This window comes from Lontra canadensis, unplaced genomic scaffold (genome assembly GCF_010015895.1).
Source record: "Lontra canadensis isolate GAN:19392208 unplaced genomic scaffold, GSC_riverotter_1.0 scaffold94, whole genome shotgun sequence".
In the NCBI taxonomy this organism is placed as follows: Eukaryota; Metazoa; Chordata; class Mammalia; order Carnivora; family Mustelidae; genus Lontra; species Lontra canadensis.
Genome location: NW_022631088.1, coordinates 1680555 through 1698485, shown reverse-complemented (window position 1 = coordinate 1698485; position 17931 = coordinate 1680555). Strand labels below are relative to the sequence as shown.

Genomic DNA, 17931 nt, shown 5'->3' with positions numbered 1-17931 from the left:
CCCCGACTAACACACACATTCACCATCTCCTCCCCAAATTTCCTTTTTCATTCCTGACCACAGTCTGGAGAGCCAGGACTGAGATTACCTGCTGGCCAGCCCTGGCCTTGGCTGGCGAGTGACATTGCATTGCTGCAGCAGAACTGACCTGCCCAGCTGTGGTCCTTCTCCCTTCTCCTGTGGTTCTCAGCCCTGGGACCCTTTGAACCCCCTCTCCCAGGAGTCCAGTCTACTTTATGTTCCTGGCTTAAATAGGGTGGAGTCATTAGGAACTTAGGTTGGAAAACCAGAGTTCACCTCTTGATCCCAAGGGGCCTGAGGCAATTTACCGAAATCTCTCTGGGCCTCAGTTCCTTTGTCTGTAAAATGGAAATAACAGGACCAGCTCCATAGCCTTGTGGAGGCGGACCAGAGATCCCCAGATGCAAAGTCTGGGTCTTGGGAGGCCTCAAGCATGGGTCGCCCACAATCAGAGAAGCTTGCAAGAGTTTCCTAATTGGTGCTCAAGTCTTACTTCTCTAGTCCGTCTCCACTCAGAAGTCAGACGGGTATCTCCTCCTCATGGAGGAACCTTCACTGGCTCTCTGATGCCCAGCATTCACTTTGGCCACAGTGTGCTCTCGTGTGCTCCTGGCTCGCGTGTAACACACACACACACACACACACAGGCACGTGCACATGCACCCACATGCACACAGGCATTTGAAGTGTGTTTAGGAAGACTCTGGACTCAGTGACCCTGTGACATGTGGCCCTTCTCCCGACTAGGGTCAAAGGACTCTGGGCTTTTCTGCTGAGGGAAACTGTCCAGCCCAGGACCCTTGTTGACCAGGGTGGAAACAAAACACCCTTTCCAAACAGAAGTCCTAGGAGGGGTGGTGCCTGCCAGAGGGCTGAACAGATAGATGTCGGGACTCTGAGGCAGGGCCCTGCCCCTGTTGGGGCACCAGTCAGAATCCTGGTTGCCCCTGCTGGCTGCTGGGAGCACCCCTAACTTTGCCTTTCCTTCCCCCAAGACCACTGTTTCAAGCCCCTTCTCCGAAGCTCAGTGTCCTTGTGCCTGACACTAGCTAACAGTCTGCCTGGGGACCTCATGATGGCTAAACTCATGGGCAGGAGGGAGGTCGCGGACCCCTTGCCTCATCTGGGCGGTAAGCACACAGGACGTTTATCTTTCCTGCTCCTGGAAGGGGGGGGCAGCCATTGCCCGCCTGCTGAGTGCTGGAGAGGGGCTTAGTCCCACTGTTTTCGGTAAACCAGAGTGTTCTAAGGGGACCTTCCTCAATAACGCACCTCTTCCATCTCCCACTTAACCTCTCCAAGCTGTGACAGCAACTCCTGCATATTCCCTTTACGCCCCACTAGCATCTCAGAATTGGAGCCAAGTCGGCAGCAACTCCTCCCTTTGGGCCCAGCCCTTGGAAGGGAAAGGGGCGTGTGTTCCTTTAAGGGGCTGGCCCGGCCGCTTCCTCTCAGGCGGTTCGGGATCCCCCAAATCCGCCGGCTTCCTCGGACCCGGACAGCCCTGGGCTGGGGGCGCTCCAGCGGTCCAAGAGCCGCCTGGGGCCAGTAAGTAGCTGGGGGGTGGCCGGACTGCTGGGTCCCTCTGCGGGCCGTGTCCACCCCCCACCCCCGCTTTGGGTCTCCTGCGGGCCCCCACGTCTCCCGGGGCAGGGTAGGGGAAGCTCACAGGAAGAGTGCCTTGGGCACCGCTGGTCTGTGATCGCCCCTGGGGCGCGCCCTGGGCGCGAGTTCAGGGGGAGCAGCGCAGGGGCACGGGCGGACCTGCGCGGAACCCCGGAGCGCGCCACGAGGAGACACATTTCCAGTGAAACCCGATGCCTCCGAGACCACTGCCCGGTCCAGCCCCTTTGCCACCGGGGCCCGCCGGATCCCTGCCCGTCTCGTGCGGTCTGGGTCCTGCGGCCTCCCGCACGGTGCGCGGCGCGCCGGGCTCTGTCCCGGCATGTGTCGGGTGCTCCGGGATCCGCGGGAGGCCGGGGGTGGGGTGAGGGGTTGGGGACAACCCGCGGGGGCGGCAGGCCGCAGACCTGCGCCCCTTGGCCTTTGCCGCCGCCTCGGCTGTCCCAGGGATGCGCGTCGGTTTCAGGACGCGGTTGGCGGGGGTTTCTGCCTTAGGGCAGGGAGACCAGAGACGAAGAGGGAGGGCGACCAGTAGCGCCCTGGGTAGGAGATGGGGTCGCTCGGGGAGGCATTTAGGGCCGGTGGGCAGCCAGGAAGGAAGCAGCGCGAGCCCTTGGACCCGGCTCTGTCACCAACTCGCTGGGGGGCCCCAGCAGCCTGTGTGACCCAGCCTGGACCATAGTGCCCAGCGCTGACCCCCCGGGGTGCCTCTGCTCTCTGCAGCAGGGGGAGGTGATTGAGAGGCGCCCTGGCCTCTCCGCCACGGCCCTGCGTGAGCCAGCCGGCTGGAATGCTGGTAGGAAACACCTCCGGCTTTCAGTTTCCGGGGGCCGCAGGTTTCAAAGGCGCCTGTGAAGCCTTGTCTAAACAGGGGGCACCGAAGTCTGATTCTTCCCCAGGAACCGGGGCTTGGAGAAACCTGGAAGGCAATACTGCCCCCTGCCGTTGGAGGGGGGGAACGCTACTCTCCGCCGCACAAATGAGGAGAGCCTGGGGGGCCCCATCTTCCTTCCGAGTTGGGTTTCCCCTTATTCTGCCGTGGGGACGGTCCCGAGGCACGTGGTGCTGGGAAAAGCAAAGGGTGGGCGGCCAGGAGACTTGAAATTTCTCTTACCGCTGCCTGTTTACCAAAGATAAAGCCTTGGATACTTCTCTCTCCTGCATGCTCTTGGCCTCAGTTTCCCCAACTGTAAAGAGAAGACAATGGTGACTGCTCTCTCTCCTAGGTAGTGAGAGGGGAGAAGGATCCATCGAAATAAGGGGAGACTGCACCTTTAACGTAGTAATAACTGCTCTATTTTGTGAGTGACAGCTTTGCAGACTTTCTCTCCCTTAATTTTCTAACCAGAGATATTTTCTGGTTAGAAGTGTTGTGACCTCCATCTGACAGACGAGGAAAGTGAAGTTCAGTGACTTGCCCTCTAATACACTGTTAGTAATTCAGGGGAACCAGAACCGAATCCTGGTGGCCAGTCTGATTCTAGAACCCGAAATCTGCTGTTATGTTCTTCTACCAATACATACGAGCAACGGTTTGTGGAACATCTGTTGTGTGTTGGGGCTGGACACAATTCATTGTATATAATCCTCACCACGTCCTAGAGTGAGGTTCTAGATGAGGACATGGAAGCACAGAGAGGTTGAGTAACTTGCTCAAGGTCACTCAGCAGGGTGCAGGTATGTCTTTGCCCAGGCAAAGCTCCAGCTGACTTGGGGAGCCTCCCATGACCCCCACGGTAGCCAGGGTAAGGGAGCCCAGACTGTCCATTGTTTCCCTGAGTGGTAGTGGTTGACTTTCGCCTAACATTCAGGATGGTCGTTTGTTTTCAACTGCTGAGCTTTCCCGTTAATCTGCTCTGGAGACCAGGAAACTTCTGTTCAGAGAAGTCAGATCAGCCAGCCAGCAAGTGGCAAGTCTAATGGGACGCCTCAGGCTTTGTGTGCTGCCCTGGTGTCAGAGAGGCTGGGAGAAGAGGGCCAGCTTCCATCTGGGTCAGAGCCCCTGGACACTGGGCTGATCTTCAGAACTCACTGTTCTTCTTGGGACCCCTCCCCGCATTCTAAGGTTGCATGACTGCTGGGTTAGCATCCAGCAAAGGGTGGTGTCGACCAGACCACACCTCTCCATTTGTGGGAAGGGTTTGTGGGGTTTTTTTTTTTTTAGGTAGGCTCCATGACCAACATAGGTCTCGAGCTCACGACCCGAGATCAAGAGTCACACGTTGCACTGACTGAGCCAGCTAGGCACCCCTGTGGTCGTGTTATTAAACCAGAGAGTGGGTATCCAGACTGGAGAGGGGACCAAAGTAATGAAGGAGAACAAGGGCTCTTTTGGGGCACCTGGGTGTCTCATTCGGCTAAGCATCTGCTCTCAGCTCAGGTCATGATCCTGGGATCGAGCCCCGCATTAGCCTCCCTGCTGAGAATTGGGTCTGCTTGTCCTTCTCTACCCGACCCCCCACACACACCATGCACTTTCTCTAATTAAATAAAATCTTAAAAAAAGCAAAAAGCAAAATTTAGGGCTGTCTTTAGCTGGAAAGAAGGAGCCAGAAGGAGGACATGTCCTGGAGCTAAGTAAGGCAGGAAGAGAGCCAGAATGGTTCTTCTAGAATGTCAGTCAGATTTGTGGCCATCCTCCACTGGAAACCCTCCAGTGCCTTCCCTTCAGCGGGCTGTGTCTGGTTCTGTGCCTCTGCCGGGGTGGGGACATCACTTCCTGCCTCCCTCCCTCTTGCTCCGCACTGGACTTCAAGCCCTTCCAGCCAAAGGCCTTTCTTTGCACTTGGTGTTCCCTCCCCTGGAATGCTTTTCCCTAGGATTCTCAGAGCTCACACCTTCAGTTGGTCCTCTTCTCAGCGAGGCCTTCCTGACCCATCCTGTCTCCTGCAGCACCTCTCCCCTGCTCAGCCTCCTCTGTCAACTTGCCACACTTTGGCAACACGGATGTCCCATATCCTATTTGCTGCCTGCTTCCCTCCCTGGAATGGGAGCTCTGGGAACTTCTGATTTGTATCCTGCGGGCCAGAAACTGTGCCTGGCATGGGGTGGATGCGGGACAAGTACTTGCTGAGTGAATGGGGTCCCGTGTTCCAGCTCCTTCATCCATCTCCGGATGAAGACTGTCACCTTAGCTATGCAACCTTGCATTTCTTCTCTGAACGATTTCATTTACTAATTTTTGAAGGGGGAAGCGCGCCTGCACACGTGCGTGAGTTGGGGGAGGGGCAGAGGGAGAGAATCTCAAGCAGACTCCCCGCTGAGCACGCAGAGCCAGACTTGGGGCTCGATCCCATGACTCCGAGATGATGACCTGAGCCAAAACCAAGGGTCAGTGGCCCAACCGACTGAGCCCCCCAGGTGCCCTGCAATTTAGCATTTCCGAACCTCCGTTTCCTTGTCTATACGTATAAGGGGGATAAAAATTCTGACACTGTGAAACCCACAGGCAATGACATCAGTGCAAATGCGCTGTCGAGCGGAAGGCGGTCCTCCTATAGGACAGATCCTTATGGGGGCTGGCTGGAGAGCTTCCAGTAGAGTCCCACCCCTGCCATCTTGGCCACCTGACCTTTGGACAGTTGCTTCATACCCTTGTGCCTCTGTTTACCTGTGGAGGAACTGGGGAGAGTAAAATTCTGGCTGACTAGGGTGGAGGGTCGTTCTTGGCAGGGTCAAGAGAGCTGCTGGCCATGGAAGCCCTTTAAAGCCAAGGGAGTGTGGGGGTGGGGTTTTGGAGGCACGGAAGGGGTGCCTAGGAGCTCGCTGGAGGCCCCAGAAGGTGCTACAGTCTTTCCTGCCTCAGTGCATGTTTCCGAACGATGAAGGACCTCATCCGCGACTGGGGAGAACGATGGGGGACTGAGGTCAGAGTGTCATGGAGCGGCGTTGGTCCAGGGTGATCTTTCTCAACATGCTGACATAATGGACCACTAAAACAGCATTTCTCACAAGCAAAGAGCAAACCTAAGCAAACTATGGATTCCCTAAGACAAATGCGGACACTCCTGAAGAAAAGCACGCATACGAAGGTCACTCCCCAGGCTCTTTGCTGTTCCGTGTTCAAAACTCGGGAACCAAACAGACTTGGATAATGCAGTACCCCTTCCTAGCCCACTGTCCCGCCTCTCGAGATCCAAACTCACACCATCTCAACTCAAGGATCCCGGGGTGCAGGAGGGGTGCCTGTACGGCAGCTTCATGCAAATTTTTCTGATAAGTGTAGGAATCCCTTGGTGAAGTTGCAAAGCCATTTCCCTTGAGTTTAAAAAAAAAAATGATTAAAGAAGATGGGTCCATCCTGGCTCAGATTCTTAATTTTGGCAAATCTGGTTTCTCCCGGAATCCAAGGTCCCTGAAAACCTCAGATTCTTAATTTTGGCAAATCTGGTTTCTCCCGGAATCCAAGGTCCCTGAAAACCATCTCAGAGGAGGAAGCCCTTGACCGGGAGGTGAAGGCTGCAAAGGCTGATTGACGGGGCGCTGGGTGCCAAGGTCAGTGGAGAGAATTCACGGTGCCGGTGTTCTTTATTAGGACTCTATTAGGTTTTGTCAATGTCTGGTTACAAAGCTGCATATGTTTTGAGTAATCTGCTCCAGCCTTATTCCCCCCCTCACCTTGTTATTATTTAATTGCAAAAATCTGTTTTTTCAGACACATCTGTATCACTTTGTGGCAGAAACACCTGCATTTGCTCGTCCCAGGGAAGCCCGTTCTCACTGGAGGGCGTCTGGGCCTGATGAGCCGCTGTGAGGAGGAGGCTGGGAACATGGCAGGTGGGGACCCAACCGGCCCCTTCTCTGGCACAGGCTGCGAGTGTCCAGGGACACGGCAGGGCCTGTCACCTCCAGCTCAGTACCAACAGCCTCTCGGTCCTGGTTCCAGACGTGGGACCTTAAGGAAGGGCAAGGAAACTCCCCTAGGAGTGTCTGCTGTGTGTGCTCTGCACACGTCACCTCTCGGAATTTGACATGGTCATTCTGGACTTTGGAGCTGGTTGTGGGTTCAGATCCCAACTCTGCCGTGTCCTCGCTGGGTGACCTTGGGCCGAGGAGTTAATCTCTCTGTGCCCTTGGTCTTCCCAGCGGTACAGTGAGATACTGGAAGGTTCCACCTCCAGGGCTTGTGGTCAGGAGTAAATGAGATAGTAAGTGCTCATTAAACTCAGTTGTCAGTATTTTTAGGCCAATGAGAGTGGTCCAAGTGAGGCTCAGCTGAGTTCACAAAGAGACTCAAAATGGGGGACTTCAATATGCTGGGACTTTGTTTCTCTCATGACACCGTGCACTGGGGGCAGTCCAGGGCTGCTGGACCTGGCTTTGCCGTTCAACCCATGATTTACATTTCTGAAACTGAAGTGGGACCTCTGGTCGCCCGCAGGTGGAGGGAAAAAAATGCCAGGGAACGGGATCCTTGTTTTAATCCAAGAGCTGTGTGTGGCATGTGTTACTTCACTCACTGCCGTTAACCAGCACGGAATCCCACGGCCCCTCTTGGCTGCAGAGGGAGGCTGAAATCACAGCTTCGTGCTGGCCGGTCACTCGCTTCTCTAGAACTAGGTTACTGTAGAGAGAAGTTGAGCACATGGGTGAGACATAGCTCATGGTGAGTTTTAGGAGGTTCATTTCACACACGAGGAAACCTGCCTAGAATCACGCAGCGTGTAAGGAGAGGAGATGGGGTTTGAACCCAGATCCTCCCATCCCCAGACTTCCGTACTAGGTTGCAGATTGTGCTGCCTGGTGGGGCTGCTGTGTGTCACCTGGGGGCTTCTCTTTGCCAAGAAGCGAGAGCTCAGAAGGGCCTCCTCCTATAGCCGTGCTTGGCACAGAGGGGGCTTTGGGGCTCAGATCTCCTCCAAGAGGCCTAGAAGAGTAGCAGATTCTACGTGTCAGCTTTCCCCGAATCTGCTTTTTCTCCAGCAAGGGCTCCTCACGGTCCTGGAAGCAAGAAGGTTCCCTGCTCAATTCCACCACCCTTCCTTACAGATTCCATGCTTTCCTCGTTTTCTTTTTCTTTTTTTTTTTTTTTTAAGATTTTTTTATTTGTCAGAGAGAGAGAGGGAGAGCGAGCGAGCACAGGCAGACAGAATGGCAGGCAGAGGCAGAGGGAGAAGCAGGCTCCCTGATGAGCAAGGAGCCCGATGTGGGACTCGATCCCAGGACGCTGGGATCATGACCTGAGCCGAAGGCAGCTGCTTAACCAACTGAGCCACCCAGGCGTCCCTCCTCGTTTTCTTTTTAAAGATTTTACTTAGAGAGAGAGAGACAGTACGAGCTGGGGCAGAGGAGGGTGGGAGTGGGGAGAGAGAGAAGGACAAAGCAGACCCCCCTGTGGGGCTCCATCCCAGGACCCCAAGACCATGACCCAAGCCAAAGACAGATGCTTAAGTGACTGAGCCACCCAGGTGCCCCATTTCTTTTTTTTTTCCCCCTCCTCCCCATTCTGGTCTCTTTTTGCTGTTCTCCCGCATTCTGGTCTCCATACAACAGGCATTCACGGGCCGCAGCCTTGTAATCATAGCAAAGGGGCAGTTCTCATGTTCTGCTTTGCCCATTTAAATTATACCTTAAGGCTGTTTCCACATTGCCGCATGATAATCATGGTCGTACTTCCAGATGCCCACTGCGCCCTGGCCTTGCTGCCCCACTGTCCGCCTTCAGCACAGGCCCTGGAGGGGTGCTTCTGACCTTGTGGCTCCTCTGCTTATGGCCGTCCCTGGCACCGTAGGACTTTTGGGACCAAGGCGGGAAGGAAAAACCTGGTCTGGAGACGGAAGGGCATCTAGATGCTGGGCCCGCTGACCCTTCTCACCACCTCTGCTCTGGATCAGCTAGGGTTTTGGCTGGAAGCAGAATTCACCCCAATGGTTCCAATAAAAAAGCTTTAATGAGGAAGAACCGGTTGACTTCTAGAGAAGGGGGTGGGGGGCAACCCACGAAGGAGTGGAAGACACAGACACAAGCAAGTTCCCTGCCCCCAGCCCTGGGAGGGGCTGCAGGAAGGGGAGGAAACGTGTTACACACCCCAGGAGAGCAAGTGCTGGGGAGAGGAGCCCACTGCAGGGCTGTGGTCACAAGGCAGCTTCTCCTTCCTCCGGTCCCTCTGCTGTGGCTGCCTCATGTTGGCCAAGTCCTGCTGGAAGCCAGAGGCCAGGACCGCGGAGAAGCTTCACAGGGACCAGTGCGGGCGGAGAAAAGCACAAATGGAGAACTTAGAGCACATTCCCAGCCCCCCACGGGTTCTCTCTGGCCTCTGGGCCTTTGCATTTGCTGGGCCCCTGCTGGGCACACCCCAGTGTCCTTTCCACCTAGCTAACTCCTGTGTCTTCAGTCTCTTTTCCTGCTCCTTTTCTCTACCCCACCTCTGCATTCCCCACACAGCATCCAGACTCCTGCCCGTGACTCTACCCTGTCTAGGCACTAAGTTCCTCCAAGGCTGCCGGTCTTTTAAATCAAGGGCTCAGCAAATGGCAGATGAGGGGGGCAGGGAAAATGAGGGGGAGGTGAGGGAGGCACTATTAGCCTTGGGTGCAAAATACACCTGGGGAGGAGGATCGGTGTGCACCAAAAAACCTTGGTCATCAAGATCTAATATTTAATGCAATATTTAAAAAACAACCCAACAAACAAACTACAGCCCAAGGCCTAGTTGCCTATTTTATTTGCGTGTCCATGGAAACTGGGATGGCCCCCGGAAGTGCTCTAAGTGTGGTGTTGGCTTTTTTTTTTTTTTTTTTTGATCTTGACTCAGTATAAGAAATCTGTGGGGTCCCCGTCACTCCCCAGCAGCGGCTCAGGACCGAGACAAAAGCTGGACAATGCAGGACTCCCCTTACTAAACATGAATTCACCTGAGATTTTCAGTCTAGTCTAGGCTCTTTGGTGCTCATAACTTTCTGATCCAATCGTGCCGTCTGAAAACTATTGATCCTGTCCTATCGTCCTGTGTAATTTTCTCCGCGGACTCCATGCTTCCTCCTCACTCCTCCCTAGGCTTTGCTGGCTTGCTTCTGGCCCATCTGGCCTGGGGGGGTGCCATCCCCCAAGGGCAGGGACCTGGACTCACTCCCCTCTGTCTTCTCGGCTCTGAGGACAGGGTGTGATGATCCGTAATTACCAGCTGAGCGAGTGAACAAGTGGGTGCTGTGACCCGGGGGTCCCCAGACCCCAGCAGCGGGCTTCTCTCATTGGCTTGTTTCTCTTCTCTTCCCAGCCTGCCCCGGACACCCTGGCACCATGGGCCCACTGCTCCTGGTCCTGCTGTACCCGCTGTCCTGCGTCTCCGGGCTGCCTTTCTACAATGGCTTCTACTACTCCAACCATCCCAGCTCCTGGAACAGCCACGGCGAAGGTGGGCGGCCTCCTGGCTCTGGCTCTATGCCTCGCCCGGGTGACCAGGACCTCTCCGGGCTCCTGCTGGGATAAGGAGGCTCCAGTCCAGGACAGGGGACAGGGCGTGGAGCCTGCTGCCCCTTCCCCTTCTGGGTCCTGAAGCAGACCAGGCGCATTTCTAAGACAAGGCCAGGGACGGTCCAGTTACTCTGTTTGCTAGTCCCTCGGGCTTCGAGCGCGTCGGAGCCGAGTGCACTTAAAGACAATCATCTGTGCGCTTCTGGGTGCTCCCGAAGTCCTGCCGGTTTTCCGAGATCCAACTTAAGTGGATCTCCCCCGTTGTCCCCAGGGGAAAAGGGGGTTTGAGATTAGAAAGATGTGAGTCTGAATCTTAATTTTGCCACTTTGTACCTAAACAGCTTTGGGCAGGTGACTTTTTTTAGGCAGGGGAGAGGCAGAGGGAGAGAGAATCATCAGCAGGCACCATGCTCAGCACAGAGCCTGACGTGGGGTTTGATCTCACAACCCTGAGATCACGACCTGAGCCAAAATCAAGAGTCGGATGCTCGACAGACTAAGCCCCCCAGGCGCCTCTGGGCAGATGACTTTTTAGTTAGCAGCTGTGTACCTACTATGCGCCAGGCACGCTTCTCGGTGCCGTCTGTACGCTGCCTCATACAATCCTCAGTAAACCCTGGCATAGTGGCAAGGTTGACAACCAGCACCGTGAGGGCACCCGCCACCCCACGCTGATGGGCAGCCCCGAAAGCAGATATTGTGGTTTATTTCATTTCCTAGATGAGGAAACCGAAGCTCACAGGGTTGAGCCAGCCTCCCAGGGCACACGGATCCTAAGAACCCGCCCTGAGATTTGTCTGTGGCAGGACTGCGGACCCAGCCCCCTGGTCGTGCCATGAACCTCCCTCAGGCTCTCAGGGAACATGTGCTCCTCACCCCTCCCTGTGCCCTGTGGCCGTTGATGGACCCGAACTTGTGTCTGTGTCGCTCCAATCTAAGTCTCCGGGGTCACATCTCCCTCGGCCCCCTTCTAAGAAGACACGTGTGACTGCAATCTGTAATCCGGGCTCCTCTCTTTCCCATAGAAGGCAGCTCCCACGGGTGCCAGGAATTAGGACCCGGCTCTCACGGGTGTCACTATTTGGCCTCCCACCCTCCTCGTCCCCCAGAGTTTGTGAGACAATCGCAACTTTACTGAGATTCAAGGAAACTTAAAAACTTAAACTTTCTACCCATCCTGTCACCGCTTTCCCTTCAGTCCCTGAATATGTGCGCACAAAATCACCAATAATCCCCCCCCACCGGGGGGCACCGTTGCTAACATGTGCCGTGGGTCCCTCCCGCCTTTGAGAGACGACTGAGAAAATTCTTTTTCTCCTCCTGCTCTACATGTGGGCTTGGGGATCTCCCTGCCACTTCATAGAATACAGTGTTTTTCCAGGGTCAAGGAGTGTCTGCTCTGTGTTTATTCGTACCCAGGAGGCCTGCTGGTACATATGTATAGGATTAGATGTACATCGTCTCCACCAGAAGTCCCGACCTTCTCTCACCTGCACTTCTAGGCGTTTGGGGAGCATCAGGGAGAACAGTTGGACAGAAAGTGAAGGGCAGGCTGTGCTCTCCCGCGGCCACCGTGGTGGCTCTCTTAGGGAGAGCTGCGTCCTTGCCAGCCGCCTGAGAAGGAGGTGCTCTGGTGCCTGCTAAATCAGGTAGCTTCTTAGGCACAACAAACTGAACAGTTTAAGGCAACAGTCATTTTTAGTGTTTTTTTTTGTTTTGTTTTGTTTTTTTTCTTTTTTTGGTTGTTGTTTTGGCTCGTGATTCCAAGGGTCAGCATTCTGGGCTGGCGTCCACATCCTTGGTCCCGGCTGTGCTCACTCTGTTGACTGTGCCTGCAGTCGGTAGGACAGGTCAGCTGGGAGCTGGTTGGCTTAGGATGGCCCCAGCTGTGAGGGCTTGTCTCTGCTCCCCGTGGGCTCTCCCTCTCCAGCAGGTGCACCCAGGTTCATTGTCGTGGGGGTTGGCAAGGTTCCGGGAAAGAGTGGAGCCAGGCTGAGAGCAGGCACAGGGAAATAGTCACTTCTGTTGCGTTCATGTGGTCAGAGCAAGTGGCACGGCCAGCAGGGATTTAAGGGGGAGGGGAAATGACGTCCCCTCCTGATAGAAGACGCAAAGCCGCAGTGCGGGGAATGGGGAGGAGCGGAACATTACGGCCATTCCTTCAAGGTGTGACTCCTGAGGCTCGGGCGGTCCTTGCAGGGGCACGGGTGGGCTGGAGCAGGCCCCATTGGCACCCCACCTCTCTCCCAGGCATCTTCAATGGGGTGAAGCTGGTGGTAGAGACGCCCGAGGAGACCCTGTTCTCCCACCCAGGGGCCAACGTGACCCTGCCCTGCCGCTACCACTACGAGCCAGCCCCGCTGTCCCCGAGGTCCGTGCGTGTCAAATGGTGGAAGCTGTCGGAGAACGGGGCCCCCGAGCTGGATGTGCTGGTGGCCATCGGGCTGAGGCACCGCACCTTCGGGGACTACCGAGGCCGGGTGCACCTGCGGGAGGATGGGGAGCGAGAAGCGTCGCTGCAGATCCGGGACGTGCGGCTGGAGGACTCCGGGCGCTACCGCTGTGAGGTCATCGACGGGCTGGAGGACGAGAGCGGCCTGGTGGAGCTGGAGCTGCGGGGTGAGGCCCCCATGGGTGGGCAGGGGGGTCGTGGGGGCCCAGGCTATGGGGGGAGGGCCCCGAGAAACTGTCTAGAACTCTGTGCCTTAGACAGCCATACAGTCCTCAAAACCACCCCACGGGGAAGCTACTGCTGTCATCGCCCCCATTTTACAGATGAGGAAACAGAGGCACAGGGAGGCCAGATAACTTCCCTAAGATCATACTGCCCACAAAAGGGAGCATAGGAGTTTGACCCCCAGGCAGTCGGGCTCCAGAACCCACCACTCCCCTGGCTCACACCTTACTCAGAGGGCAACAGGAGCTGAAACTCCGGTGGGGGGTTGTAAGTGACACAAACCAAGGAGGCCGCCCCGTGTGAGTGGCAGGAGTGGTGGGCACTGGGGCCACGTGGCTGAGCCCTTTTCCTGTCCCATAGGAGTGCCCTCCCTACTCAGGCCCAGAAGCAGACCCCACACAGCCAGGTTTTCTGACTCGACGAGAGAAGCATATACTTTTTTTTTTTTTTTTAAGATTTTATTCATTTATTTGACAGAGAGAGAGATCACAAGCAGGCAGAGAGGCAGGCAGGCAGAGAGAGAAGGGGAAGCAGGCTCCCTGCTGAGCAGAGAGCTCAATGCGGGGCTCGATCCCAGGCTCCTGAGATCATGACCTGAGCTGAAGGCAGAGGCTTAACCCACTGAGCCACCCAGGTGCCCCGAGAAGCATATACTTTTATGTGAAATCTCTGAATTTTTCTGTAAAATCTTCTAATGAAAAAAAAAGCAAGAGTCACAACTCTGTTTGGTGTAAACCATCCAGAGCTCGCACACCAGACCTTGTGTGTGGGCTCCCCGGGGGCAATCTCTAGGGACAGTTACCCTCTCTGTCCCTAGGACGGGCTGTGTGTCCCCATACCTCTCCTACCTGTGAGGGAGGCAGCTGGGAGGCATAGAGGACCATGTTCTGGCTCCAAACCTGGCCCGCCCCAGCTGTGACACCTTGGGTAGCCGCCCCATCTCCTCGGAGCTCTGTCCCCTCCAGTGTGAAACGAGGGCCTCCTCCACCTCCTTGAGAGGAGATGAGGATAAAAGGCGAGTCAGGGACTTTCCCATCAGCATCCCAGTCTAGTCCAGACAGCGTCTAGCAGGGTCAGATTCCGCACCCCTGATGTTGGGTATGACAAGGAGGGGAGGTCTGTGTGGCCAGGGGAGAGTCCCCTGACAGCTCCCAACCTGCTCACTGTGTCCTCATGTGATGGAAGGGGTGTGCGACCTCTGTGGGGTCTCTTATAGAGGGACACTGGTCTCATTCACAAGAGCTCTCCCCTCATGGCCTCAGTCCCTCCTAGGCCCCGCCTCCAGAGACCATCCCATTAGGCCTTGGGATTTCCACAGAAAGTAGGGGGACACATCGAGACCATTCTTGCAGCTGCTCTGCAAATTCGGGGGTATGTCCATTCTATAGGTGGGGACATTAATTGTCTGAGTCCTTTGTGACCTTCATGAGCTAGTCTGTGTTTCCTGAGTACCTCTGTGTAGCGGCCCAGTCCTAGGAGGGCGGCGGGAAGCAGACGTAGACTCCGCTTCGGACCTGGACGTGGAGTGGGGATGCAGGAACTGGAGTCTCCAGCCCGCCGGACCCCTGCGCACCCCTCAGGCCCCTCTTTCCTCCCTCCCCAGGTGTGGTCTTTCCCTACCAGCACCCCCGAGGGCGCTACCAGCTCAACTTCCATGAGGCCCAGCGGGCATGTGAGGAGCAGGACGCGGTGGTGGCCTCCTTCGAGCAGTTGTTCCGGGCCTGGGAGGAGGGCCTGGACTGGTGCAATGCGGGCTGGCTGCAGGACGCCTCGGTGCAGTACCCCGTCACGCGAGCCCGGCAGCCCTGCGGCGGCCTGGGCCTGGCCCCCGGCGTGCGCAGTTACGGCCAGCGTCACCACCGCCGGCACCGCTATGACGCGTTCTGCTTTGCTCCTGCCCTCAGGGGTGAGTGCGTGGGGCGGTGGGGGTGGGAGGGCAGCCTCTGGGGAGCCTTGGGAACCCTCTGCCCGCACTGCCAGCACCTTACCTGGAGGTCTGGAGTCCTGCAGGGCTGGAAGCCACGTCTGGCTGAGTTTGAGGGCTTTGCTGCTGCTTCACGCCCATCACTGGTTTACTTGGTCATCGGACCTTTTTTGAGGGCCTCCTGCATGCTGGGGCCACACTAGGGTCTGGGCATCCCAGACAAACAGAGCACGGTCTGTCCTCACGTTGATTTCACGGGAAAATCAACAAATAGAAACAGAAATTGGTTTGTTGTCACATCCCAAGCATTCAGAGAAGTGTCCAGCACATAGGTACCCAGTAAACGATTTTTTTTAAGATTTTATTTTTAAGTCATCTCTACACCCAACATGGGGCTCGAACTCACAACCCCAAGATCAAGAGTCACACGCTCCACCCACCGAGCCAGGCAGGAGCCCCAGGGACTCAGTAAATGATTGGGTGAGCGAGAGACTCCGTTTGGAGCAACTAGGGGTGGCGTCCGCTCAGGGTGCAATTAGGGAAGGGAGAGGTGGAGTACAGACATGGTGGGAGGGACCCTGGTGCTCTGGCAGGTGGGATGGAACCCTCAGGGAGGGGGTCAGAATTGGGAAGGTACCTCCCCAAAGGACACATGGCCAGTGGCCACAGCCTCGTGGTTCCCTGGGTTCATCATTCTCAGGTCTGTCTGAGGAGGTCAGACGGGCGGGCGTTTCTGCGGGCCCCACTGTCCTCTCAGGCTGCCCCCCTACCGCCCAGCCCTCACGCCCCACTTTCCCACAGGGCAGGTGTACTACCTGGAGCTCCCTGAGAAGCTGACCCTGGCAGAGGCAAAGGAGGCATGCCGGGAAGACGGCGCCCGCATTGCCAAGGTGGGCCAGCTCTTTGCCGCCTGGAAGTTCCGCGGCCTGGACCGCTGTGACGCTGGCTGGCTGGCGGATGGCAGTGCCCGCTACCCCGTGGTTCACCCGCGTCCCAACTGTGGGCCCCTGGAGCCCGGCGTCCGAAGCTTCGGCTTCCCGGACCCGCAGAGCCGCGAGTACGGCGTGTATTGCTACCGACGGCGCTAGTCCCTGGAGGGGTTGCCCCGCTCTGGCCCCTCCCGTCTCACGCTGTATTTATTGAGTGGGTGATTTTCTCTCGGGGGTTGGGGCAATTTTTGTATTGTTTTTATACTTCGCAAGTTAAATTTTTTTTAATTACTTTTTTTTTTTTTTTTGTAAATCCAACATTGCAAATCCTCCCTTTGTTCTGGTGGATACCCCAAGGCTCCCCGCTTCTGGGAAGCCCTCTGCCCCTCTCCTCCAGGCCGGTGGAGGTTCGTGGGCTCACAAGGGCTCTCTAGCGTCACTGAGCGCTGCCCTGAGCGTACGATGACACGTGGTGGCTGCAGCGTCCCCCGCACCTCAGCCTGGGGGAGGGCAAGGGTGTCCAGGGGACCCTGGAGCTGGGCATCGTGGTCTCCTGCCTCTTCCTCCCCCTCTGCAGAGCTGCTGGCCCAAGTCAGCAAGGCTGAGGAGCTAGCGCTCGAAGCAGGTCCCCAGGCTTCTACGTGAAGTCCCAGGAAAGGGAGAAATTTCTCTCTCCAAAAAGTCTGTATTTTGTTCTCCTTTCCCCCTGCTCAGGGAGTGGTCCTCAGGGGCGTGCGTCTCTTTGGACAGTAAATGGTGCTGTGACCCCTGTCCCTGTGTCCAGCTCTCTGCCTCATTCAGTCCTGGTGTGCACCCAGCTCCTTTTCCAGGGAGAGTGGGGGGCAGCACTATTTTGGGGAGCTCTGTGGGCTGCACCTTCCGGCCCCGTGGTTCTGGTTTGCCTGCCCTGTGGCTCCATGCCCTGGGCGCTGGCCCAGCTGCTGGAGCTCCAGCCTGCTTTTCCACAGTCTCCACTCCCGGGCTGCATGTCAGTGGGGGCCCAGAAGAGAAGGATGCACCTCTCAGGACACAGAGGAGGCTGTGCTCCCCGCCACCCGCCCCAATAGGATCTTGGAGACCAGTCCTCTCTGTGTCTCACCCTCTTCCCCCGGCCCCCACCCCAGCTTCAGGAAAGCAGGCCTGCCTCTGCCCAGGCACCCGTCTGCCACTCTCACTAGGTTATGGAGTCTGTTCCACATGTGGGCCCGTGCTTCTCAAAGCATGGCCAGGCAGCACCCCTGGGGGATTATTAGAAATGCCAGTTTCTGGACCCCACCCCAGACGGCCGCGGGAGAAACTCTGTGTTATCACAGACGCTCTTGATTCTGATCCAGGTTTGAAAACCACAGATGTTGTTGTACTCCCAACTGATCATCTAATCACTTACACAGTTACTGAGCCCCTTCTATGTGACCATCATTTACTTCTGTCCACTCGTTGTTTCCAGACTCATGGGTAATCTGGACACGTGTGTATGTTCACCTACAAATACTCGACCACACGAACACACGCCCGAGAAGATACCAGCAAACTCACAGCAGCACGCACTAACCAGCGCCCAGACTCTTTCCCAAACACCGACGCAGGGGCCCACTGAGCAACTGAGCTGAGCAGGGGGCCCCCATCTGGCCTCTTAAGAAGCAGGCTCGTGGGGGGACCGTCCCCTGCCTCCACTCAAGGTCTCCTGAGGGAATCCATAAGCCATTGTAATCGCTTTTGTTGATATCCTATAGCCTCCTTGAGGGCAGGACGCCCAGACCTTTTGGCTAGTGGCCAGCCAACTAGCTAAGCACAGATACGTGTAGGCAAGATGCCCCGTTCCCAGGCTTTCTGCGGCTGCTTCTGCTCCCTCTTCTCAATCCTGATGGGCCTCTGCTGGTGACTCGCTCCACCAAGCATCTCCTAGGGGAGCAGTGTGCGATCAAAGAACCAAACTATGCAAAGTAACCAGATGTCCCATTTGGGTGGGCGTTTGACAGTACATGCGTGTGCACCCACAGCCACAGCCACAGCCACACCCACGGCCCTTCAAAGGCACAGGTGCCCTCACAGTAACAGAGTGCAACAGGTGTGACTGTTCCAGGCTTCGTGAACAGACAACAGTCACCCAATTTGGAATCCTTTGCTGGAAACACGTCCCAACTGCCCCCATTCCTAAGGGCCCCTTCGGTCCGGTCGACCTCAGACCCTGGTTGCCTTCTCTTGAAATTTAAAAAAAGGGAAAAGAGAAGAAAGAGGTCTCTTCCAATGTCTTTATTATTATAATTATCATAATCTTTAGTTTTCAAAAATATAAATAGGTGCACGGAACTCTGGTGCCTGCACGGTCCCGGGGGGGGGGGGGG

The 17931-nt window shown here is 56.3% G+C and overlaps 1 protein-coding gene across 3 annotated transcripts; it reads left to right on the top strand.

Moving 5' to 3' along the window:
* Nucleotides 1–6057: 6057 nt before the first annotated feature.
* Nucleotides 6058–17585, top strand: HAPLN3 (hyaluronan and proteoglycan link protein 3). Of its 3 annotated transcripts, XM_032836924.1 has the most exons (6): nt 6058–6138; nt 9860–9997; nt 12307–12675; nt 14337–14639; nt 15459–15714; nt 17034–17585. In XM_032836924.1, the coding sequence occupies exons 2-6, from the start codon at nt 9883–9885 to the stop codon at nt 17194–17196; spliced, it is 1206 nt and encodes a 401-aa protein (XP_032692815.1). In that variant the 5' UTR covers nt 6058–6138; nt 9860–9882; the 3' UTR covers nt 17197–17585. The 3 variants fall into 3 exon arrangements, with proteins under 3 accessions (XP_032692815.1, XP_032692817.1, XP_032692816.1); XM_032836926.1 differs by lacking the exon at nt 17034–17585 and having other exon boundaries at nt 15459–16356; XM_032836925.1 differs by lacking the exons at nt 6058–6138; nt 17034–17585 and adding an exon at nt 11825–11897 and having other exon boundaries at nt 9868–9997; nt 15459–16356.
* Nucleotides 17586–17931: the final 346 nt, after the last annotated feature.